The 25,738-nt window shown below is 46.0% G+C and overlaps 1 protein-coding gene across 3 annotated transcripts in view; it reads right to left on the bottom strand.

Annotated features, from left to right (window-relative positions):
• The window catches only part of xit (ALG6/ALG8 family glucosyltransferase xit), a 315,565-nt gene that overhangs the window by 245,484 nt on the left and 44,343 nt on the right, over positions 1-25,738 (bottom strand). For 2 of the 3 annotated variants that reach the window (XM_069330751.1, XM_069330753.1), the window contains one exon: positions 7,978-8,122. The exons of the other annotated variant lie outside the window; for it this stretch is intronic. In XM_069330751.1, the coding sequence (XP_069186852.1) occupies positions 7,978-8,122 (145 nt within the window). The remainder of the gene's footprint in view (positions 1-7,977; positions 8,123-25,738) is intronic. 3 annotated transcript variants of the gene reach the window in all.

Raw genomic sequence — 25,738 nt, 5'->3', positions numbered from 1 at the left:
AGCTTCTATCATGGATGAAAAATTTTCTGACTGATAGAAAAATGAGGGCAGTAATCAGAGGCAATGTATCGGAATGGAGAAATGTCACAAGTGGAGTACCACAGGGTTCAGTTCTTGCACTAGTGATGTTTATTGTGTACATAAATGATCTACCAGTTGGTATACAGAATTATATGAACATGTTTGCTGATGATGCTAAGATAATAGGAAGGATAAGAAATTTAGATGATTGTCATGCCCTTCAAGAAGACCTGGACAAAATAAGTATATGGAGCACCACTTGGCAAATGGAATTTAATGTTAATAAATGTCATATTATGTTATGTGGAATAGGAGAACATAGACCCCACACAACCTATATATTATGTGAGAAATCTTTAAAGAATTCTGATAAAGAAAGAGATCTAGGAGTGGTTCTAGATAGAAAACTATCACCTGAGGACCACATAAAGAATATTGTGCAAGGAGCCTATGCAATGCTTTCTAACTTCAGAATTGCATTTAAATACATGGATAGCGATATACTAAAGAAATTGTTCATGACTTTTGTTAGGCCAAAGCTAGAATATGCAGCTGTTGTGTGGTGCCCATATCTTAAGAAGCACATCAACAAACTGGAAAAGGTGCAAAGACATGCTACTAAGTGGCTCCCAGAACTGAAGGGCAAGAGCTACGAGGAGAGGTTAGAAGCATTAAATATGCCAAAACTAGAAGACAGAAGAAAAAGAGGTGATATGATCACTACGTACAAAATAGTAACAGGAATTGATAAAATCAACAGGGAAGACTTCCTGAGACCTGGAACTTCAAGAACAAGAGGTCATAGATTTAAACTAGCTAAACACAGATGCCGAAGAAATATAAGAAAATTCACCTTCGCAAATAGAGTGGTAGACGGTTGGAACAAGTTAAGTGAGAAGGTGGTGGAGGCCAAGACCGTCAGTAGTTTCAAAGCGTTATATGACAAAGAGTGCTGGGAAGGCGGGACACCACGAGCGTAGCTCTCATCCTGTAACTACACTTAGGTAATTACCTGTATAGGTGTATGAGGTTGTATGAGGAGGGTGTATGAGCTGGAGGAGGCAGAAGTCACACTGCAGCAAGCTCCTGGAAATATCGAATTACCTAAGTATTGGGAACAGGTTGAGGGCTACAGTGGTGTCCCAGGTTACATAAAGGTTCAGGGAAGAGTAAAAGCAAATAAAATACAATAAACAAGTAAAAGTGAGTGAAAATAGCTGAGTGGAAAAGTTTGTTTTGGTCTAGAACAAAAACAAAGATGGCCGCCGCCACCACCACCACTGAGAATATAGACACACCAACAGATGATGGTTTCAAAGGATTCTCACCACAAGATATAAGGAAAGGAGGTGTTCTTGGCAGGTTAGAGATAATTGAGGACATGCAAAAGAAGTATGAAGAAAAAGTGCTTAAATTAGAAGAGGACAATGGAGCTCTTTGGAGTGAGCTTTGCACTCTAAAAGGGAGTATGCTTCAACAAGGTAAGATTATTACTGCATTAACAGACAAGGTAACAAATCAGGAGGAGCAAATCAAGGAACTAGTGAAAGAAAATGAGGCATGGAAAGTGAAGTGTGGTGACTTTGAAGAAATAAACAAGAAAATAGACTCATATGGTGAACAACTCCAAGCAAGCCTAAGGGCTAACATAGAGTTAGGTAAGGATCTCCAACTGGAAACTTCACTGACAACTCACATAGAGGAGGTGAATAAAGAACTAGAAAAGTATAAAGAAGAAATAAAAGCGACATATGCTGAAGTTGTGAAAGAGAAAGAGACTATCAAAGAAGTGTGTTCGGAAGTCAAAACCAGAAATGACCAACAAGAAGCAGAAATTAGGCAAGCAATTAGGAAAGAACTGGTTACCAACAGTAAACTGGTACAAAACACTGCAGATAGAACTAAGTCCATAATCATTTTTGGATGTTTAGAGAAGGAAATTCCATCTAGGGTGGACCGAGCGGCAGAAGAGATGAAAATCATAGAGAAAATAGTAGGTTTAGGAGAAGGCTCAAAGGAAAATGTCAGTGATTTTAGAAGAATAGGAAAAATATGAGAAAGAAAAGAACCGCCCCTTGAGGGTGACGTTTAATGGAGTGAAAAACATGATGGAAGTGCTAAGAAATGCCAGGAAACTGCAGAGTGATGAGGTTGGCAAATTTTGGTCAATAAGACAAGACCTCTCCAAGGAAGACAGAGAAAAGCTGAAAATGAACCTAATTGAGGCAAAACGTCTAAATGGGGATAGAAATGAAGACGACAGAAATTCTTTTTTTTACAAAGTGACAGGGACCGGAAAGCTTGTGAAATGGTACATAAAAACAAAGCAACAAGATCAGTAGTGGAAGGGGGAGTAAAGAGCAAAGGAAAAGGGAACATGTTCCTGAAAATTGTATATACCAACATAGATGGAGTGAGGTCAAAAACTTTGGAGTTGCAAGATATAATCCAGCTTAGGGTCCCAGATATTGTTGCATTATCAGAGACGAAACTTGAAGGAAATATAATAAATGAAGTCATATTCCCAAGAGGCTACTCAGTTTGGAGACGTGACAGGAAAACTAGGAAGGGAGGAGGAGTGGCTGTACTGGTGAAAAAACACCTGAAGGTAAAAGAGTTAATATTTGAAAACCCTCGAGATATTGACATAATGGCATTGCAGATCTGGAATCAGGATGATAAGCTGATAATTGTAAATACCTACAGCCCACCAGCAAGCAACACATGGACAAAGGAAGAACTGGATGACAAACGAGAGGGCCTCATAATGGTCATGAGAGATATTATTGTACAAGCAGATAAAGATAAATCACGACTGTTGATACTGGGGGACTTCAACTTTAGAGCAATAGACTGGGAGGCCTATGAAGCAAGAACGGAGGACTTTTGGACATGCAGATTTGTGAACCTCATTCTGGAGACATTCTTGTATCAACACATAAAGCAAGCCACAAGAATGAGGGAAGGAGATGTACCGTCAGTACTGGATCTAGTATTCACCAGGAAAGAAGAAGAGATTTTTGACATCCAGTACCTTCCTCCCTTGGGAAAGAGTGATCACGTCCTGTTAGACATTAAATATGCTTTAAGATATCATCTAGAAGAAAATGGGGACATTGAAACAGTTGATAAACTCGATTTAAGGAGAGACAACTATGGGGAACTTCAAAAATTTTTTAATGAGTGTAATTGGACAGAATTGTTGCTAGGCAGGGAAGTAAATGAAATGTATGCCAAATTTTTAAAACTATATGAGGAAGGCACACAAACATTCATACCAAAACAGAGATGCAGGGCCAGAAAACAGGATTGGTTCGACAGAAATTGTGAGAGGGCAAGAGACCAAAAGACACAAAAATGGAATCAGTATAGGAAGAGGCCAAACCCCCAAACATACCAGCGATACAAAGATGCGAGAAACAACTATACAGCAGTAAGGAGAGAGGCAGAAAGAAATTTTGAAAATGGGATAGCAGATAAATGTAAAAAAGAACCGGGCCTATTCTACAAATTCATAAACAACAAATTGCAGGTAAAGGATAATATCCAGAGGTTGAAAATGGGAAACAGATTCACGGAAAATGAAAAGGAAATGTGTGAAACATTAAATGAAAAGTTCCAAAGTGTGTTTGTACAAAATGAAATCTTCAGAGAACCAGACACAATAAGAATTCCAGAGAACAACATAGAGTGGATAGAGGTGTCTAGAGATGAAGTGGAAAATATGCTAAAGGAGCTCGGGAAGAACAAAGCAGCTGGCCCAGATGGCGTTTCACCATGGGTTCTGAGAGAATGTGCATCTGAGCTCAGCATTCCACTTCACCTGATCTTTCAGGCATCGCTGTGTACAGGAATCGTAGCAGACGTGTGGAAACAGGCTAACATAGTTCCAATCTACAAAAGTGGCAGCAGGGAAGACCCCCTCAATTATAGACCTGTATCATTGACAAGTGTAATAGTGAAAGTATTGGAAAAGCTAATCAAAACTAAATGGGTAGAACACCTGGAGAGAAATGATATAATATCAGACAGACAGTATGGTTTTCGATCTGGAAGATCCTGTGTATCGAATTTACTCAGTTTCTATGATCGAACAACAGAGATATTACAGGAAAGAGATGGTTGGGTTGACTGCATCTATCTGGACCTAAAAAAGGCTTTCGACAGAGTTCCACATAAGAGGTTGTTCTGGAAACTGGAAAATATTGGAGGGGTGACAGGTAGGCTTCTATCATGGATGAAAAATTTTCTGACTGATAGAAAAATGAGGGCAGTAATCAGAGGCAATGTATCGGAATGGAGAAATGTCACAAGTGGAGTACCACAGGGTTCAGTGCACCAGTGATGTTTATTGTGTACATAAATGATCTACCAGTTGGTATACAGAATTATATGAACATGTTTGCTGATGATGCTAAGATAATAGGAAGGATAAGAAATTTATATGATTGTCATGCCCTTCAAGAAGACCTGGACAAAATAAGTATATGGAGCACCACCTGGCAAATGGAATTTAATGTTAATAAATGTCATGTTATGGAATGTGGAATAGGAGAACATAGACCCCATACAACCTATATATTATGTGAGAAATCTTTAGAGAATTCTGATAAAGAAAGAGATCTAGGGGTGGTTCTAGATAGAAAACTATCACCTGAGGACCACATAAAGAATATTGTGCAAGGAGCCTATGCGATGCTTTCTAACTTCAGAATTGCATTTAAATACATGGATGGCGATATACTAAAGAAATTGTTCATGACTTTTGTTAGGCCAAAGCTAGAATATGCAGTTGTTGTGTGGTGCCCATATCTTAAGAAGCACATCAACAAACTGGAAAAGGTGCAAAGACATGCTACGAAGTGGCTCCCAGAACTGAAGGGCAAGAGCTACGAGGAGAGGTTGGAAGCATTAAACATGCCAAAACTAGAAGACAGAAGAAAAAGAGGTGATATGATCACTACATACAAAATAGTAACAGGAATTGATAAAATCGACAGGGAAGATTTCCTGAGACCTGGCACTTCAAGAACAAGAGGTCATAGATTTAAACTAGCTAAACACAGATGCCGAAGAAATATAAGAAAATTCACCTTCACAAATAGAGTGGTAGACGGTTGGAACAAGTTAAGTGAGAAGGTGGTGGAGGCCAAGACCGTCAGTAGTTTCAAAGCGTTATATGACAAAGAATGCTGGGAAGACGGGACACCACGAGCGTAGCTCTCATCCTGTAACAACACTTAGGTAATTACTTAGGTAATTACCTGTTGATAGACGATTGAGAGGCGGGACCAAAGAGCCAGAGCCCAACCCCCGCAAGCACAACTAGGTGAGGACATATATTGTAAAAGTACAAGTCGCCGACTAGTGGGCAGAGAGCACCACGCCGGCCAGGCAAAGAAGGCACAAAACTGCATCAAAAGGCCCACCTCGACAGCAAAACCGCAAAGTCCCAGCACAACCACAATATGTGCCAAGACCCAAAAAGATCAGTCTGCAAGCCAGGAAGACCCCGGAACTCCAGACGGCAGAACCGGGTCACACGAGGAAACAATGTCCCCTGAACCCAAAAAAGGGGGCCCAAGAGGAAGAAACCTCCAGAACGAAACCAAGGAACCCAAAGGAACCCAGAATCGAACCAGGGGGTTCGATTCCCCATTTCGGTTCATTTGCCGGCGGAGAACACCACTGAAAGGCAAAGCACAGCCCCCAGCAGAACCCCCTGGGAAAACGGTCCCAACAGACCGAAAACCGAGGAACAAGGTGTGGGAGCAAGCATACCAGCCAGGGGCACTGAGCCTAAACCCAAAGGCTCAGACCCAAAACAGAAAAATTGGAAAAACCCGTTGTAAAATCAACACCCAAACGTTCCCAGAGGAACAGGCAGCGGAAAGAAAACACCAGAAAAACAAAGAAACGACAACAGGAGAACAAAAGCCCTGAAAAAAATTTGAAAACTCACCCGAGACGCTCGCTCGCACACCCAGACGCATGTAAACAAACCGCAACGCCGCCCTGGTGGCCACGCCGTGAAACCGGCAGAAGAAAATGGCCGCCAGCAGGGGCTGTGACTGACGCTAAATACACAAAAATATGCCAGCAAATGTGGGAAGCTAGCAGACTGGATGGGCGAAAAACGTCGCCCAACAGCAGAACAACCCCGGCAGGGGCAAAACCGCCCCAGAACTGCTAGCAGGCATCCCCCACAGCCCCGGGAACCAACAACAGAGGCCACGGGGCAGAGCCGTCCTCCAAGCCCTCCGCCCTTAAAGAAAAGCAAGAGTCCATGGGAAAGGCAACAAGAAAGGGCCGCTGGTAAGACCCAGAAGCCTTGGCAGGACGCACAGGCTCAAACCTCCGTCCCCAACCCGAACGGGGCAGCCCCTGAAAACCTCCCGAGTCTCTGACGCAACTAAACCCCGCCCCGACCCCGAAACCCACAGACGGTCCGAAGCTGGGAACATGGAGGAAAAGGGGCGAACAGCACCTAACCAAACGGGGCGGCCACGGGGCATTCGAGTGGGAAACCAACCTAGCATGTTGCAGCAACCTAACCAAGCTTGCAACACGGATGCCGCCTGTACTCAGAACAGTAATAACATCAGGAGAGTACTGGAGAACAAGCAGAGAATCACTCACAAGACTCCGGGTCAAGGTGTCAGTGACCCAACAGGCAGCATGACGGAGGTAAAAATGGCGACTGTCACCCGGAGACAGGGGAACAGCAACCAACGATCCCGTACAAGACGGGTTGGAACCCGGAAGACACATGCAATGGTCCCCCGAGCCCAGACAGGGGTTTCCAGGGCCCGTAGGGTAACAACTACGGGAAGCCCGGGCAAGGTGTTGCTAACCGGTTAAGAAACCCAAACATAACAAGAGGGTAGATTATAGCACTGAAAACCCCTGAGACGTGTACAATCACGGGGGCCTAGCAGAGGGCCGCCAAACACTACCAGTGGAACTATAACCACCTTAGGGAAACCCCCACCAGGCATGAAAAATTAAAAACAAAAGAAAAACCCCGCAAAAGTACACCGTCTCCAGAGGCAACAGAAACCGGCCGCCGCTTAGGTGGCAGGCTGTGCAACACCTTGACGCCCTAACCAGCACAATACCAATTCCTACCCAGGGCCAAACAAGGGCCCCAATCCCCAGCTGGCCCAAGGGCGAGGCAAATGCCGAGCAGCAAGAACCTCTACGGGAATGGTTCCCGAACGCCCCAGGGAAGATAACCCTGTTACGCAAGGGCAGTACTCACAGGGCGCTTAGGGAAGTCAGCCACTAAGCACATGCAGCCCCAGCACTGATGAAGTACTTCTGGCCACCGCACAACACAACACACGGCAGTGAACGCCACACAAGGCAAACACCGCCTAGGAAACTGAGGCCAGAGAAGCGTCAATCCCGGTTGACATTAGCGAACGAACTGGAGCTTGGCAGCCGGCGCGGTAGGTCCGGGGCTCCCCCCTCCCCCTCCCGGGGTGGGGAAGGCTGCGCGGACGATCGGCGCGGCAGTAAAGTGTGATGTTTGCTTGTTTGCTTGTTTCCTTGTGATTGTAGGGAGTTTCTACCTCTATGTTCGGTTTTTGTTTTAGTTTTTACCATGTGCGGTTTGTTTTGTTATGCCTACCTTTCTGGGTGCCTAACCCCGGTCGATGGCAGATAAGGAAAACCCCAACCACAAGGGGTTTTCCAGGGCCATTGCTCCCTGAAACCTCTCTGAAGGGGCCAGGTTCTGGCGCTGGTCCCTGGTAGGTCTGAACTCCTTAGCTAATGTCCCGGTCTATTATAACATACATTAGCCCGATAAGCTCCAGGGAGCCATAGGGGCTCCCCACAGAAAACTCTATTGTGCTGCTTAATGGCTAACAAATGCTAACACTAAAAAATATGACCATATAGCTACTGCAAAAATTAACCATAAAGTTACTAGAAAGAAAGATATTCACTGACCTTGGCCAACAGCCACTCAAACCAGGCAAAGAGAGGAGGGTAATCAAGAGTCCATTCTGACGTCTGCTCAAAATACCACTTATCAATGGGAAGACTGTGAGTAATGGCCAGCCAGTTGCGATGCACCTCAAAATCTGTAGAGTGGCTGTAACAGCACAAAATTGCTTAATTTCTTAGGATACTAAAAGGTATTACATACAATAATAAAAGTTAAAAATACTACAAAGCAAGTCAATCATATATGAAAGTAAAGTAATGAATATTATTTGTTGAAATCCAATAAACTACCTGGCATCAAATAGGGATATCTTTTACAATAACTGCTTTAAAAATTTATTAATAAACCAGCGTTGAATGTAATTAAACGCCATTTTCTGGGTGAGACCCGGAGGCTCCCTGGAGCTTACTAGACTGATATGCTAATGTCAGACTTTGCCATCAGTCATGTGTATGGAGTTCTGTGAGCCTACCGGGGACTGCGAGCCAGAACCTGGCCCCCTCAAACAGGCATGGGGACCAATGGCCTACAGAAACCCCCGTGTGGTTGGAAGCATTCTATGTCTGCCATCGACCGGGTCAGGCACCCAGAAAGGTAAGCTTCTAAAACAAATCCCTATTCTGGTAAAAATTGTTGTTACCAAAAGCAGAACAAAGGGATAGAACTCCCCTAAAAGAAACGAGCAAGCGATCATGATGTCACATGTCACCTCGCCGCTGTCTGTGCAGCTCCCCCCTCCCCAGGAGGGAGAAGGGGGAGCCCCAGACTCTTCACGCCAGCTATCCACCCATCAGTTCTGAGGCTGGATGTCAAAACACTCGAAAAAAATGCCGACCGGGGGGAGGGAGGGATGCCGGGGAGCCTCCGGGTCTCACCCCGAAAATGGCATTTCATTACATTCAACGCTGGTTTTCTGGGGGAAACCCCTTCGGCTCCCCGGAGCTAACTACCCACAGAGGAAGAACGCAGGGACTTACCCGGGAGGTGGTTGTTGCTCACTCCACAATTCGAAGTTGAGACAACTGGCTGCAACCACCGACCCAAAACGACACAGGCCCGACTAGGCCTAGGGACGTGCACGAGGCAACAAGCAGCCAGGACCCTGTTCGACCGCCTAAAGCCCCGCGCTCGAATGTCAGCCCAGGACATGGTGCCAAAGCAGTTGCCCCTCATGCTAGAGGAGAAGGAGCAGGTAGGATGTATCAATCTTCCTGTTCAACATAGGCCTAGGCCTAAGGTCTAATCTTTAGTGCGCCAAATAGGTCACCAACAGCGGTACTAAGTGTGCACCTCCCCTCCTACTAACTGTGGTAGGCCGTGGATGTGTGAATTGGCCAGAAATTAAGACAGTAATTCTTTATGTGGCAATATCGAGGCACGCTGAGGGGAGCGTTGTGAGGTATGTGGGCTGCCCCACAGTACCTGGGGCCCCAGGCATCACTCGTGTGTAATTACCTAAGTGTAATTACCTAAGTGTAGTTACAGGATGAGAGCTACGCTCGTGGTGTCCCGTCTTCCCAGCACTCTTTGTCATATAACGCTTTGAAACTACTGACGGTCTTGGCCTCCACCACCTTCTCACTTAACTTGTTCCAACCGTCTACCACTCTATTTGCGAAGGTGAATTTTCTTATATTTCTTCGGCATCTGTGTTTAGCTAGTTTAAATCTATGACCTCTTGTTCTTGAAATTCCAGGTCTCAGGAAGTCTTCCCTGTCGATTTTATCAATTCCTGTTACTATTTTGTATGTAGTGATCATATCACCTCTTTTTCTTCTGTCTTCTAGTTTTGGCATATTTAATGCTTCTAACCTCTCCTCGTAGCTCTTGCCCTTCAGTTCTGGGAGCCACTTAGTAGCATGTCTTTGCACCTTTTCCAGTTTTTTGATGTGCTTCTTAAGATATGGGCACCACACAACAGCTGCATATTCTAGCTTTGGCCTAACAAAAGTCATGAACAATTTCTTTAGTATATCGCCATCCATGTATTTAAATGCAATTCTGAAGTTAGAAAGCATAGCATAGGCTCCTTGCACAATATTCTTTATGTGGTCCTCAGGTGATAGTTTTCTATCTAGAACCACTCCTAGATCTCTTTCTTTATCAGAATTCTTTAAAGATTTCTCACATAATATATAGGTTGTGTGGGGTCTATGTTCTCCTATTCCACATTCCATAACATGACATTTATTAACATTAAATTCCATTTGCCAAGTGGTGCTCCATATACTTATTTTGTCCAGGTCTTCTTGAAGGGCATGACAATCATCTAAATTTCTTATCCTTCCTATTATCTTAGCATCATCAGCAAACATGTTCATATAATTCTGTATACCAACTGGTAGATCATTTATGTACACAATAAACATCACTGGTGCAAGAACTGAACCCTGTGGTACTCCACTAGTGACATTTCTCCATTCTGATACATTGCCTCTGATTACTGCCCTCATTTTTCTATCAGTCAGAAAATTTTTCATCCATGATAGAAGCTTACCTGTCACCCCTCCAATATTTTCCAGTTTCCAGAACAACCTCTTATGTGGAACTCTGTCGAAAGCCTTTTTTAGGTCCAGATAGATGCAGTCAACCCAACCATCTCTTTCCTGTAATATCTCTGTGGCTCGATCATAGAAACTGAGTAAATTCGATACACAGGATCTTCCAGATCGAAAACCATACTGTCTGTCTGATATTATATCATTTCTCTCTAGGTGTTCTACCCATTTAGTTTTGATTAGTTTTTCCAATACTTTCACTATTACACTTGTCAATGATACAGGTCTATAATTGAGGGGGTCTTCCCTGCTGCCACTTTTGTAGATTGGAACTATGTTAGCCTGTTTCCACCCGTCTGCTACGATTCCTGTACACAGGGATGCCTGAAAGATCAGGTGAAGTGGAATGCTGAGCTCAGATGCACATTCTCTCAGAACCCATGGTGAAACGCCATCTGGGCCAGCTGCTTTGTTCTTACCGAGCTCCTTGAGCATTTTTTCCACTTCGTCTCTAGACACCTCTATCCGCTCTATGTTGTTCTCTGGAATTCTTATTGTATCTGGTTCCCTAAAGATTTCATTTTGTACAAACACACTTTGGAACTTTTCGTTTAGTGTTTCACACATTTCCTTTTCATCTTCCGTGAATCTATTTCCCATTTTCAACCTCTGAATATTATCCTTTACCTGCAATTTGTTGTTTATGAATTTATAGAATAGACCTGGTTCTGTTTTACATTTGTCCGCAATCCCTTTTTCAAAATTTCTTTCTGCCTCTCTCCTCACTGCCGTGTAGTTGTTTCTTGCATCTTTGTATCGCTGGTATGTTTGGGGGTTCGGCCTCTTCCTGTATTGATTCCATTTTTGTGTCTTTCGGTCTCTAGCCCTCTCGCAATTTCTATTGAACCAATCCTGTTTCCTAGTTCTGCATCTCTGTTTTGGTATAAATTTTTTTGTGCCTTTATCATATATTTCACAAAACTTGCCATACATCTCATTCACTTCCTTGCCTAGCATCAAGTCATAATATAGTCTTTGTGTTGTGTAATATAGTCTTTGTGCCCTCCCTTCCCAAGTTCGCGGTTTGTGTGTGAGACTAGTGTGTTTACACGAGAGACTGCCAGGACACCCCATACTGTATAGTACCCCTACACTACATGTGAGAACTGTGACCCTAGTGCCTTGTGGGTGTCTATATGTGTATGTATGTGCGGGGTAGACATACCACCCAAGACACATATGAAATGAGCCGCAGCAAATAGATGGATCGTGTAATGCGAAGTCAGTCGAGACAACATGTGAGTATGGCTAGTGTGCCCAGGAACCGTAACAGCCCCCCCCCCCCCTTCCCCCCCGGCGTGGGCTCCCTTCCCTGCTAGGGGCCCTCAGGTACAGATCCCAACCCAGGGCCCTCCAGTGAGGATCCCAACCCAGGGCCCTGCAACAGTAATGGTACAGGTGACTCTACAACAGAGGATGATGGTAACTTCCAAGTAGTCCAAAGCAGAAACAGCATGAAACAGGACAGGTTATAGCGACAGGGTGAGCAGCAACAGCAGCAGCAGCAACAACAACAACAACAACGACAAGACGAAGACAGTGAGTGGCACACCCTAATCTTTCCTGCAATGGGACTGACAGCAGCAGAGAAGTACATATGGATTATTAAGGCCGACCACACACACAGAGCGGTGTATCGCATAGAGAGCAGGTGTGTAGGTGGCAATGTTAGCGCACAAGTGCAGGGTTACAGTGCCCTGAAGTACTTCACAGAGACCCTGAAGTACTTCACGGTCTCGAGTAACAAAGTAAGGATGTTAAATTGTTGGAAGCAAACCCACAGACAAGACAAACTAAAATCATAATCAAGAACTACAGTATTCATGTTGACGTGGAATTTCTCCAGGACTATGAACAGATTGTTTGGGTCAAGCGCAACACTGGACCAGGGGGGACTGCCCAAAAATCAAGCAATTGCTCTGTGGAAGGGAGACCTGCCCCCAGTCATTAAAATACGAGGCATGAGGGCATGCAAAGTCGAGAGGTATATTGGCAGCCTGTCCTTATGTGGCAACTGTCAACGCTGGGATCACAGAAAGTGGCAATGTGATCACCCAATTAGGTGTGGGAGTTGCAGTGGCTCTCGCAACACCAAGCAGTGTCTGGCCAAGCTTACACCGGATGGGGGTGGCGGGTGGCGGGGTAATACCCAAATGTGTCAACTGCAAGCAGCCCCATCATGTCTGGAACAGGTATTGCAGCAAGAAGCCTGACTGGCAGGGCTTGAGGACACCGACGCGAACAGCAGGTGAACGCATAGAGAGTTCAGGGGCGGGAATGGCTCCGTGAACAGTACCACAGCAAGTCAGGGTCCAGCCCGGGACCCGGGCCAGGGTCCAGCCTACAGTAGGCAGACAATAGCCTGGGGTAGTGGTGGAGTGACCCACCACCACCCCACACAGGCCCAACCAGACCCCCTTCCTCTCACAAACTCACTCACCTCTACCTCACTCACCAACCCCAACCCTACCTCACTCAGTAACCCCAACCCAACCCCACTCAACAACCCTATTCCTGCCTCATCACCATTACCCCCTAACCCCTCCCAGTCAACCAGCTCTTCTGCCTTTCAGGTGACCCTCCCTCCGTCCTTCCCAACCAACCCCTCCCTCCCTCCCTCCCAACCAACCACTCCCTCCCCTTCTCACCCACCTACCACTCCCCCCACCCTTCTCCTCACTCATCAGCCAACACTTTACTGGATCCAGATAAAACAATGCCGCCCGATATGGAAGCAATGATTACGCACGTGATAAAAAATCACTCATTCATGCAAGAATTAATGACCAAGCAAAATAAACTTGAGAATACCCTATGTACAATCCAGAAGACTCAGGAGGACATACTTCAAATTCTGCAGGGGCTGAACTTGTCTCAGGCGAGCTCAGCAGGTTGCAACTTAGTGTATGAGGATGCAACACGAGCCAAGGCACATAACAGCAGACTCAGTGCTATTGTTGGCCCAGTGAACACATCAACACCAATGAACACACCACCACTAGTGAACACAACACCACCACCAGTGAACACAACGACACTAGTATACACAACACCATTAACCACTCGCACAAATACAAACAGTACCACCAGCACATGACGGTGGTGCAACACCACATACAACACCACCAGTGCACACACTCTCACCAGCAACAACACCGCACACAGCACATCTGATGACCAACACCTCCACGATGGATAACCACGGTGAAGAAAGTCTCACTATCTTAAAATGGAACTACAATGGCATTCGCGGCAGACTTAATGACATCATACAATACGCTCGTGAACACCAAACTGACATCATAGTGCTACAGGAGACACTCGTGGGTGATAACTTCAACCCAAGGTTCAGCGGTTATCGCAAGTTTTCCCTGCCCTCTGGGGACAGGAAACGGGGTCTTATTACCTATGTCAGCAACAACATACCTGCACAGATTATTGATGATCTTCACATGGAGGATGACTATGAATCACTGGGGGTAACCCTTCACTTAAACAATAATGCCCTACATATAATCAACATATATGTGCCACAGAGTAAACTTGACCTTGACACACTACCTGAATTTGTTAATGAAGAACCTACCCTGCTGGTCGGTGACCTTAATGCCTGGCACCCACACTTTGAAGCCAACTGTCATCAGCCCAATGTCAATTTACAGAAACTGTCACTCTATGTCAGGGGGAGTGAAAACCTTAGAGTCTTGGGTGATGAACAGCCAACTCACCACAGAGGCAGAAGACTGGACTATGCTCTCCTGCTGAATGCACAGGACACGGATGCCAGTACACACATTGTGCACAGTTTATGTAGTGACCACTGGGCACTGATTACCACCGTCGACATGAGCAAGAGAAGGAAAGAGACAAAAAAAATAAAAAGGTTATCACTCGGATCAGATATGAGGCCGCTTTACAGGATGAGTGACTGGTTCACGGAATACCAAATCCCAGAAGACACTGATACATTTATTGATGACCTCAATCACCAAATTGAGCACTGTCTCAGAGTTCCACACCATACAACTGGGCGAAGTAACCCTCAGAGGAAGAAAATAAAATGGTATGAGAATGACTACATAAAGATGATCAAAGCAAATGTAAGGAGCATGAGTAGAGAGTACCGGAGACATCCCACTAAAAGCAACCGAGAGCTGTTTAAAACTGTGTGTCAAGTAGCCAGGGAAGAGAAGAATAAAGAGCGGGAAAGACAATGGCTTGAATTCACTAGCTTTATTGGAAGAGAAACATCTGCAAGACAAGTGTGGGCAAAAATTCAGATAGCTAAGAGGGGCAGAACCTGGCCTGCAGCTCACAAAGACCCCTCAGGGTAAGGCCGGGGAACTAATTCACAAGTGGAGTGATGCAGCATCATCCTCCTCCCTCCCTGCAGAAGTAAGCAGGGAACAGCTCCTCCAACATAATGACAGAAGGATTAGGATAACAAGAGCACAATCTAGTGATGACGAGTATGGGAATCCAATCACAATCCAGGAAGTAAAGGGGTCTATGAAAAAGGGTAAAAGTACAGCACCTGGTGACGATGGCATCACCTACGACATACTCAATGCTCTGTCTGAAGTGTCTGGGAATCCACTACTCCACCTGTTTAACAAATCATTAACTAAGTGGCGTGTTGCCCACACAATGGAAACACGCAATAATTGTCCCCATACCGAAGCCCACTGAAACTGGCAATTACAGACCTATCAGTCTCGTGTCATGCACTTGCAAGATGCTTGAAAGGATCATCCTAAATCGACTGTTGCACAAAATAGGCAGGTTAGGGGAGGGGGTTAATGGATTTGTTAAAGAACATAGCACAGCAAATTGTATAGTTAATTACCAGGTTAATGACACAGCTGTACAAGTACTCTGTATTTGTTGACATCAAAGGAACTTTCGACAAATTACAGGGGATTGCGATCCTGGATGAGCTTGCATGCATGGGTGTCAAGGGGAGACTCATGAAATGGATTGAAGACTACCTCACAGGGAGGAAAGCCAAGGTCTGCTTCAATGGAGCAATCTCAAGAACAATGAATATGGAACTCAGGACCCCCCAAGGAGGAGTCTTAAGCCCCACACTATTCAATGTACAGTGGCACCTCGAATAACGAATTTAATCCATTCCATATTCGTCATGTGAAACGGACGTCATACAAAACGAGTGTCCCCATGTAACCACTGTGATGTACTGTGTTTATTGTGAAATTCCCCCAGTGTGCATGACATCAAATGTTCCCAAAAAGTCATTTTTCTTTGTAAAATGATAAATTACCTTCCCTGAACATGTCTATGTAAACATAATTACCAAATTCCACTTACTTTGGCTTTGAGGACGTGGACAAGGTGCGCTGTGAGGTCATCAGGGCCTGGTCGCCCGTGTGTGAAGCTCCCAGACACGGTCGCGCAGGCCATTCAAGCACAGCGTGTTGCCACAAATATATTTTCAAATATTTTTTTTATGTATTTACAATGCAGTTTTATTCGTTTCTTTTACCGTATATGATGCATATTTGTGACCTTTACAATATGTATACAGTAGAATGTTCATAATTTTCCATGGAACTGTGATACATGTGTCAGTAAAGTGTCCAAAATAAATGTTTATTGTCACTATATTACGTTGTCAAAATTCACTAAAATTACAATATGTACAGTGTCACACACTATTTACACAGGAAGTGTAAATACTGTATTACACACTCAGTACTTTGGAGGTGCGTAATAATCAACGAAGTAGTCCATGGTACACAGCACGACTTTGCTCTCGTTATACCAGCTACAGATAGATTTTCGCTTCCTGTTTCATTGTTCTGTGTGCTTGCAAATAACGCACTCGCGTGCACCCTTGGATTTAGTACTTGTAGGTGGTATGTAGCCAAGCTTGTAAAGCATAAGGTAGTATCGAAACGATTATAGGAAAAGCTCAATGTGTAAGGTCATCTTGAAAAGATCGCTTTGTAAGGTCCCACACAGAAAGAGATTCAGCTAACCTCAAAGAGTGTCTGTCAGTCAGGAAGAGATTCAGCTAGCCTCAAAGAGAGTCCGTCAGACAGGAAGAGATTCAGGTATTCTTGAAAATATCTACGGAAAACACCACCATGAAAGCCGCGAACACTGTTCATCTATGCTACTTGTATCAGATGCATCATCACTGAACGCAGAAAACGATTCATCTATGTATCATCTATATACATTGGAGATGGCAAGGGTGGGGCTCAGAGCTACAACTGGATACGCTCGCTGTATCATCCTCATAGGTGCTGTATCACTTGCATCTGACCGTTGTGTTAAGTCCTTATTGCGCCTAGCTTCACCAATATTATGACCCTTATGTTCTACAAACAATAAGGTCTGAATTTCACGGACTGAGTGCAATCTTTCAACACCGTGTGGGACAGGTGTTTGGGAGCCAGAGGCATGTGTGCCACAAATGGTTGCTCACGCAGTACTAACCCAGCCAGCAGCCCTAGTCTTTCATATTTGTTATTGCAAAAGGTTTGTTCAGTGTTTGTCGGGTAGGCTACTCCATTATGACAATCTTTCTTTGTTTCAAATGTGTTCCATTTGTTTTGTATTTGTCACTTATGTCTCAATAATGGAGCAGCCTACCCGACAAACACCGAACGAACCTTAATGGCATTTGTCCATTTTTCAAATTGTTTCAACAGTTTTTATTTAGGAAACATGGAGCAGCCTACCTGTAGACCACCGAACGAACCTTTTTGACATTTGTTCTGCTTTTCAAAATTCTTCATTTTTTATATTATTTACGTTTTTTTTTTTAGTAAGAAACATGGAGCAGCCTACCTGCCGACCACCGAACGAACCTTTTTGACATTTGTTGTATATTAGAAATTTCATTTCTTTTTTCCTACAAAAATGTCAATGCTTTGCAACATCTCAGCAGTCACCCCTTTATATCCCACCATCATTAGCATCTTTAAACAACAACAACATAATTTATGTGCATCGTCGGAGGCGTCTGAGAATGTGCAAGAAGCAGCGCGACCCCACCATGTGGTGTTGACGTTACTCAAACGAGCGTTCGCCATACTGCCAGCGTTTGACACCGATCGGGCCATTCGTTACCCAAAATGTTAGCCTTTTGGGGTGATCGTTATGCGAGGTACCACTGTACTTATGAACGCCATTGCAAATATTGATTTCCCGGAAGGAACACAACAAGTGGGGTATGCAGATGATGTTCTAATACAAGCTCCCACCTTGGGAAAAATTAAACAGTCCGTTGAACTCCTCAGAAGGAAATGTATTGAGCTCGGTTTCACTCTCTCCACAAATAAGACAAAAGCATACTCTCATCACAAGAGGGGAGAAAATGAATAACAACAAATTAATGGTGTAACAATTGAATTGGTTGACTACTATCGGTACCTTGGTGTCACTGTCGGCTCTTACAAGGGGAAAGGGGAAGAAAGAGGAGCTCAATCAACTCATAGGAACATGCAAAAGTCGACTCAGGGCTCTGAAAGCTATGACCTGTAATGGACATGGAGCCTCTATTGTCGTGCTTAAAATGATGTACACAGCCTATTCATAGACTATGCTGCACCAGTTTTGTGCACCTACTCCCAAAGAGATATGAAAAGGCTCGAGAGCATTCAAAATGAAGCCATGACAATCATTCTTGGAGTCCCAAGAACACCCAAAACGTCTAATCTACGAGAGGAGTTGTCCCTCCCCAGTGTTAAAAGCAGAATTAAGGAACTGAATGCTAAGCTTGCAATTAGGATAGCCAGAGATCCCTATTACAATGATATTGCTAAGAAAAAACTGAGCTCTGTGTTACTTACAGGTGGAAACATGAGAAGCAAAAAATGGAATCACAGATCAGTCTGCTACCTTGAAGAACTTCAACTGCTTGAGCAAGCCCGTGAGCTCATGCCTGTAGAGAGGTTACCTCCCTAGGAGGATGACTCATGCAGAATTATCATCAATGAAATGGCAACGAAAAAATCCAATATGATACCACAGGCAATAAGGCACAAGTATCTTGAAGAAATTTATAAAGAAGTTGGAGACGAACTAGATCAAATCTACACTGACGGGTCATCTAATCCTGTTAATGGCAGGGCTGGTGCAGCATACATTGTAATTAAGGATAATGCTTTCCAACGCAGAAATGAAGAAAAAGCACGTATTGAGAACTATGCCTCTTCAATGCAAGCAAAGCTAACTGCTATTGTTATGGCGTTAAGGTTTCTTGAACGGAACACTAACGGTGCAGTGATTTGCACTGATTCAAAAGCAGCACTGCAAAGTCTAAGTAAAAATCAGGCAGAAAATCTTGCAATAGCCGCTGCAATTAAGAGAGCTGTGAGAGTACTAACCAATCAGAGAAGAGTCGTCAAGTTTCTGTGGATCTCCTCCCATGTTGGAATATGTGGGAATGAACGAGCAGATGTGCTGGCTGCTGAAGGCGATGAAGGAGAGTATATTGAATACTTCATACCCAAGACTCTTCTACAAATTAGATGTATTGTCAGGCAATATCACCGTGACAAGGTAACTGAGGAGAGGAGGATAGAAGCACAAACCAGTGAATCTGTACGATGGTACAACATGGTTGCAGCTGGCAATCCCAATCATTATGGACGAAGAGAAGGAGGATGCAGGAGAGAATCTGTAATAGCGAGAATCCATCTTGGATACAAATATCCATGGGGATTCGGAATGGAAACAACAGCTGAGCAACGAAGTTGCAGAATCTGTGATGAGAGTGACGGACACCGCCTTGACCACTATCGACGTGAATGTGAACACCTGAGAGACATTAGAAATATGTGTAGAATAATAAACCCCACATTGTTTGAGTTAGGAAAACACTATTTGTCAAATATTGATACTGTTCTTAAAAGATTCCCCCATTTTGCACCCGCAAGATAATGTAAGCTTTTAAGGGTTGACGAATGTTAATCTTCTTGTTTGAGGAGCTGTTCACTTGAGACAGTTAAGCAAGTCCCAGCTGTGTCTGGGTATAAGTGACAGGATGAACAACCCAGTAGGTTTTCTTCCTATTGGAGAGTGTTGTACATGCTGCTATGGCGGTATGTCCACTCATAGGATGAGTGGCGCTGCCCAATAAATGTACGCACGTTTAACGAAGATAAGTTCCAGCTCATGCGCTATGGAAAAAATGAAAATATAAAAACGGAAACCACGTACAAAACTCAGGCAAATCATAACAGAACGTAAAGGCAATGTAAAGGATCTGGGTGTACTCATGTCGGAAGACCTTACCTTTAAAGAACACAATAAAGTATCCATCACAACTGCAAGAAAAATGACAGGTTGGATAACAAGAACTTTTCACACTAGAGATGCTATACCGATGATGACATTTTTCAAAACGCTTGTGCTCTCTAGAGTGGAGTACTGCTGCACAATGACAGCCCCTTTCAAAGCTGGAGAAATTGCTGACCTGGAGAGCGTGCAGAGATCCTTTACTGCTAGAATCCACTCAGTAAAACACCTAAACTATTGGGACCGACTAAAGAGCCTAAATCTGTACTCCCTTGAGCGCAGGCGGGAGAGATACATAATAATTTACACATGGAAAATATTAGAGGGGCTGGTCCCAAACCTGCACACAGAAATAACATCACATGAGACCAGAAGACATGGCAGGATGTACAGAATACCCCCGTTGAAAAGCGGAGGTGCAACAGGTACTCTGAGAGAGAACTCTATCAACATCAGAGGCCTGAGACTGTTCAACATGCTTCCGCTACACATAAGGGGCATAACTGGCAATCCCCTCACAGTGTTCAAGAGAGAACTGGATAAGCACCTCCAAAGGATACCTGATCAACCAGGCTGTGACTCATACGTCAGGCTGCGAGCAGCCGCGTCCAACAGCCTGGTTGATCAGTCCAGCAACCAGGAGGTCTGGTCGACAACCGGGCCGCGGGGACGCTAAGCCCCGGAAGCACCTTAAGATAACCTCAAGGTAACGTCATGGGCATGGGAAAAGACCGCAGGCTAGCCTTCAGAACTCTGTGGATGATCTGGGAGACCCGCATCCGCGAACAGGGAAGAAAGGGAAACTGGATCAACCCAAAGCGTGTCCCCGGACACAGAGGCCGAGGCGCGCAAGTAACAGTGAAGAGCCGCCACCGAACACAAAACATGATACACCCCTGGCCCAACCAACCAAGCATCAACAACCCAGGGACCCCTCCAGAATGCAGCAGTTTCAATCTTCGCCAGAAAAGAAGTAGATGGCTGCAGACGAACAAAACCATCATGAAGACTGAAAGAGCAGAAACTGCTGCACCAGAGGAGAGCCCGAAGCTCCCCAACCTGACCCCAGAGGCCAATGCTAACAGAGAAGGATCCTTGGAAAACAATCCTGAACCAAAGGGACCACAACAAACCAAGGAGAAGAAAGAAAGGAGCACTCTGTCCAATGACCAGAACGGCTCAGGGGGCGCAAGAGCAGGCCGGAGGTGAAACCAAGCACGAGACAGCTTGTGAAACGGCACAGAAGTAACATCAAAACCAAAAGCAAGCTGAAGCGGCTCCGCCAGCGCCACACAATACGAGACGACAGTATTGTGCAAGATGATGGCCCCAAACCCCCACAAGAAAAGGACAAGGTCACACCAACAAACGCAACTACCGAAGAAGGGACAGAAGGACCGCCAAAAACACCACACTGCCGCCAAGAAGAAGCTCGCAGGTGGAACACCATCAACTAAGCCACCTGACCAGCAACAGAAGTTGGGATTCGAGGCAGAACCAAACTGGTCCTGCCATGGGCCAAGCGAGCCTAGAAAGAGGCGGAGCCATGGGAAGATCCCGGGTGCGAGCAAGGAGCCAGGAAAGCCGGAAACCCAAGCCGGCAAAGGAGGAGATGGAACATCCGCTGTACAGAAAACATTCCAACTCCTGCGAGCCCACCAGATCAGAGACAATAGTCTCGACCCGCGATGTGAGAGAAGAGAAACCGAGAGAATGTGAAAATGCCAACAGGCTGGGTAAGCCAGGGAACCAGGAACCGAAACCTGGCAATAGGAGAGCCAAAAGGCACAAACAAAACACAACCATGTGTAGGATAAAAGGAGAAAACAGAAAAACAAGAAAAGACCAGAAGAAAAGCCCCAGCACCAAAAGCCAGGGACCAGAGCGCATAAGGAAGATGAGGAACAAAGAAAGCAAGGAGCAAAACGGGAATGAAAGGGACATGACCAACAACACACAGAGCCGCTGGTCATGACCCAACAAGCCACACCAACAACACAGGCATGTGACACATCCCAACACAAGACGAAAAGGAAAAGAGGTGCAAAGGTACGCCAACAGACCAGTACCCGAACCAAGGAGTACGAGCTACGAAGATATGATCACCACATCGAAGATCCTCAAAGGAAGTGATAAGGTAGAGAAAGACCGACCACAGGACCCCAGGGGCACCTGCACCAGGGGAGACTGGTGGAAAGAGCCCAAACGAGTTGCTTTGGTAGGGTAGTAGGGTTGCTAGTTTCTCTTATTTTATTTTATTTTATTTCAGCATGAGTTTCTTTGGTCTTTCTGGCTATTGGTCGCAATTTTACCAGCTACTTGTTTGTTTTGGTTCACCTATCTGAGCGGGCCTGGTTCTGGCTCATGGTTCCCGGTAGGCACAGAACTTCTGTGACTGATGAACCCAAACTAATATAGCACATATCAATTCGGATAGTTTCAGGGAGCCGATGGGGCTCCTCCAGAAAAATGGAATAAATATAGGAAGAGCATCAAACATACCAGCTATATAAACAAGCCAGAAACAACTAAACAGCAGTGAGGAGAGATGAAGGAATTTTGGGAAATGGGAAGCAGACAAATGTAAAACCAGCGTTCAATGTAACAAAACGCCATTTTCTGGGGGAGACCCTGGAGGCTCCCCAGAGCTATCCTGGCTGATATGAATGTGTTAGACCCTGGCATCAGTCAATGAGCATGGAGTTCTAGGTTCAAACGAGCATAAGATCACTACTTCACCGCTCCGCCATCTGAGCAGTTCCCCCCTTTTCGGGAGGGAGAAGGGGAAGCCCCAGACCCCCGCGCTGGCTATCCACCCTGCAGTTCTGAGGCTGGATGTCAAAACATGCAAAAAAAATGCCAACCGGAGGGAGGGAGGGAGGGGTTGCCAGGGAGCCTCCAGGTCTCACCCCGAAAATGGCATTTCATTACATCTAACACTTACTTTCTGAGGAGGAAACCCTTTGGTTTCCCGGAGCTACTTACCCCCCCCCCAAAAAAAAGGAGACTTACCCGGGAGGCTGTCAGCCCTCGCTCCTCAACTAGAAGTCGAGACAACTGGCTGCATCCACCGACCCAATGCGACACAGGCCCAAGTAAGCCCCAGGAACATTAACAAGGTGGCGAGCGGCCAAGACCCTGTTCGACCTCTAAAAACCCGGTGCCTGAATGTCAGCTCCAGACATGTTACCAAAGAGGGCAGCCAACGCAGCAAACTTACGAACATCGTGGGCACAAGGATAGACTGCAGGCTGGCTCAAATAACCCTGCGGATGACCTGAGAGGCCCCGAACTCTGGAACATGGAAGACGGGAAACCGGGTCGACCAAAAGTGCAGAGAGTTTTAAGTGCAGAGAGTTTTGGGTTAACGGCGGAGAGCCACAACTAGACACAACACATGATGCACCCCCGGCCTAAGCAACCAAGCATCAACAACCCAAGGACCCCTCTGGAAAGCAACTGTCTCCTTCAATAGAGAAGGAGGAGATGGCTGCAAACGAACAAACCTACCACCAGGACCAAAAGAGCAGAAGCCCCTGCGCTGGAGGAGAGCATGAAGCTCCCCGACCCAAACCCCAGAGGCCAATGCCAACAGGAAAAAGAGCTTTAGAAAAACAATCCTGTACTGAAGGGGCCACCACAAACCGAGGGGGAAGAGAGAAAGGAGAGCATCTGGTTCAACGACCAGGACGGCACATGAGCAGGCCGGAGGTGAAACAACGCATGAGACAGCATATAGAACGGACCAGAGGTAACATCAATACTGAACACAAGTTGGAGCGGCACCACCAGCGCTGCACGACATGAGGTGACAGTATTCGGCATAAGATGATGGTCAACCACGAAAGAAAAGACAAGCGAACTCAGAGACCGAAGTAAACACACGCAGGGATAAGAACTAACGGAAGGACTGCCAGGAAACTTCATACTGCTGCTGAGATGAAGCACACAGGTGGGACACCATTAACGAAGTCACCAGCGCACCATACAAGTGATGATAGATTTTACAACAGATTTGAGTCAGAAAGCACAAACGCGAAGACTTGAGGAGAAGAATGAACCAGCCACGTACTGTGCCGGACTGATCTGCTATAAGAGGCAGAGTCATGGGAAGACCCTCGGGTTCGGACACCAAGCAAGCAGTGCCTGAAACCAAAGCTGGGCCAGCCACCAAGGAGCCAGAAGGATAACTCTTCCCTGGTTAGTCTCCAACCGAGCCAGGACCCAGAGCAACAGCTGAACCTGAGGAAGAGGTACAGGTAACCCCACCTCGGCCCGTCCTGCCTGAAGGCATTGTCCCCAGCGGCCTCGCAGTCGGGAAAGGGCGCCACATATATCGGGAGACTCCTTGACCACACCGACGCGAAGAGGTCCACTTCCAGAGGCCTGTATGTCTGGCAGGGCCAAATGAACGAGTCAGAGTCGACCGTCCATTCCGTGGACAGGGGAATGAACTGGGACAGATCATCCACCAGGATGTTGGACAACCCCCGAACGTGAACAGCCAGGAAAGCCAAACCCCGAGAACTCAGCTTACGAGTCACCCGAAGCAACCAGTCCCAAAGAGCCAGGGACAACAACGAACCTTTAGTTCAGGCAATGAACCACCAGGGAGCAGTCCGAGTGGAGCTGGATCATCGATCAGCGAGCGACCTGAACCCTCCGAAGCAACATCCACACAGCTGCGAAACCGACAAAAGGACGGACTCTACCATCCCTGGCTGGCCTGGTGAGCACTGGCCACAAAGCCCCTGCCAAGAGACAACGCGTCCATGAACACATGGAGTGAGGGCTTGGGGAGGCGCCAAGGCACTGAACCCCGAAAAACCTGTAGAGGAAGCCGACGACACAGCAGCTGATGTAAGGCACCCGAAGACCGAACCCAGTAATCGCGAGAGAAGTAGAAGGGACGTCCCCGAAGGAACCAGAAGAGCATATGAAGCCAAACCCGACCCGGCGGGCAGACCATCATGGCAAAGTTCAAACTCCCACACATGCCCTTGAGCAACGATCTGAGAGTCCCAAACAAGACCCCAGCCATGACCGAACCTTTGAGGAACCCAGATTCCAGATGATACTTCCTCCAGTTCATCAGGAACCCAAATCCGGCGAGATGACATGTGGACTGGCCGGGAGTCCACACCAACCAGTTGTCTAGGTAGGCCAGAACCCGAACACCTAAAAGAAACAGACGGGCCACCACAACCTGGGAAAGGAGTGTGAATACGCGAGGTGCCAGATTCAAGCCAAATGGAAGACAACGAAAACGGTTAGCCTGACACCTCACAACAAACTTGAGCCAATCTCTGAACCCCAGATGAAGCGGGACGTGCCAATACGCGTCCTTGAGGCCCAGGGACATCATCTAAGCACCCGGCTCAAAGAGAAAACGGACCTGGGACAGAGTAGTCATCCGAAAGAAGGGGCAACAGACCCAGGGGTTCAGACTGTACAAGTCCAGAATGAACTGCAGGTCGTCACAGTTCCATTTTGGAACCGGAAACAGACAGGAAGCCCACCTGAAGGACGTGGATGTTTCGACCATGCCCAAGCAAACCCACTCCTGACAGAGCGCATGAGAGGAGGCTTTCCCCCTGCCAGCACCAAAACCCCCGAAGGGGAAGGAGCCACCCAATGCCACCACAGGCCGCAAGCAACGCTCCGAAACACCCACAAATCCTGGGACCAAACATTACACAAAGCCGACCGATGAACAGAGCGATCACTGAGCCGACCAGTCATCGTCATTTCTGAAGGCTGCGCCAGCTCCGAACATGGCACCAGTGGCCTACCACGATGGGAGGAACCCCGGGCCCTGTCACGACCATTCCTGGAAGACCCTATATGTGCCCTCCGTAGAACCAAGAAATCAGACATGGGACAACCACCCTTATATATTATTATATATTATTGTATATTATATTATTGTATATTG

Source organism: Procambarus clarkii, chromosome 24, assembly GCF_040958095.1.
Source record: "Procambarus clarkii isolate CNS0578487 chromosome 24, FALCON_Pclarkii_2.0, whole genome shotgun sequence".
In the NCBI taxonomy this organism is placed as follows: domain Eukaryota; kingdom Metazoa; phylum Arthropoda; class Malacostraca; order Decapoda; family Cambaridae; genus Procambarus; species Procambarus clarkii.
Note: the sequence above shows the minus strand (reverse complement) of the source record. Positions and strands in the feature narration are given on the sequence as shown.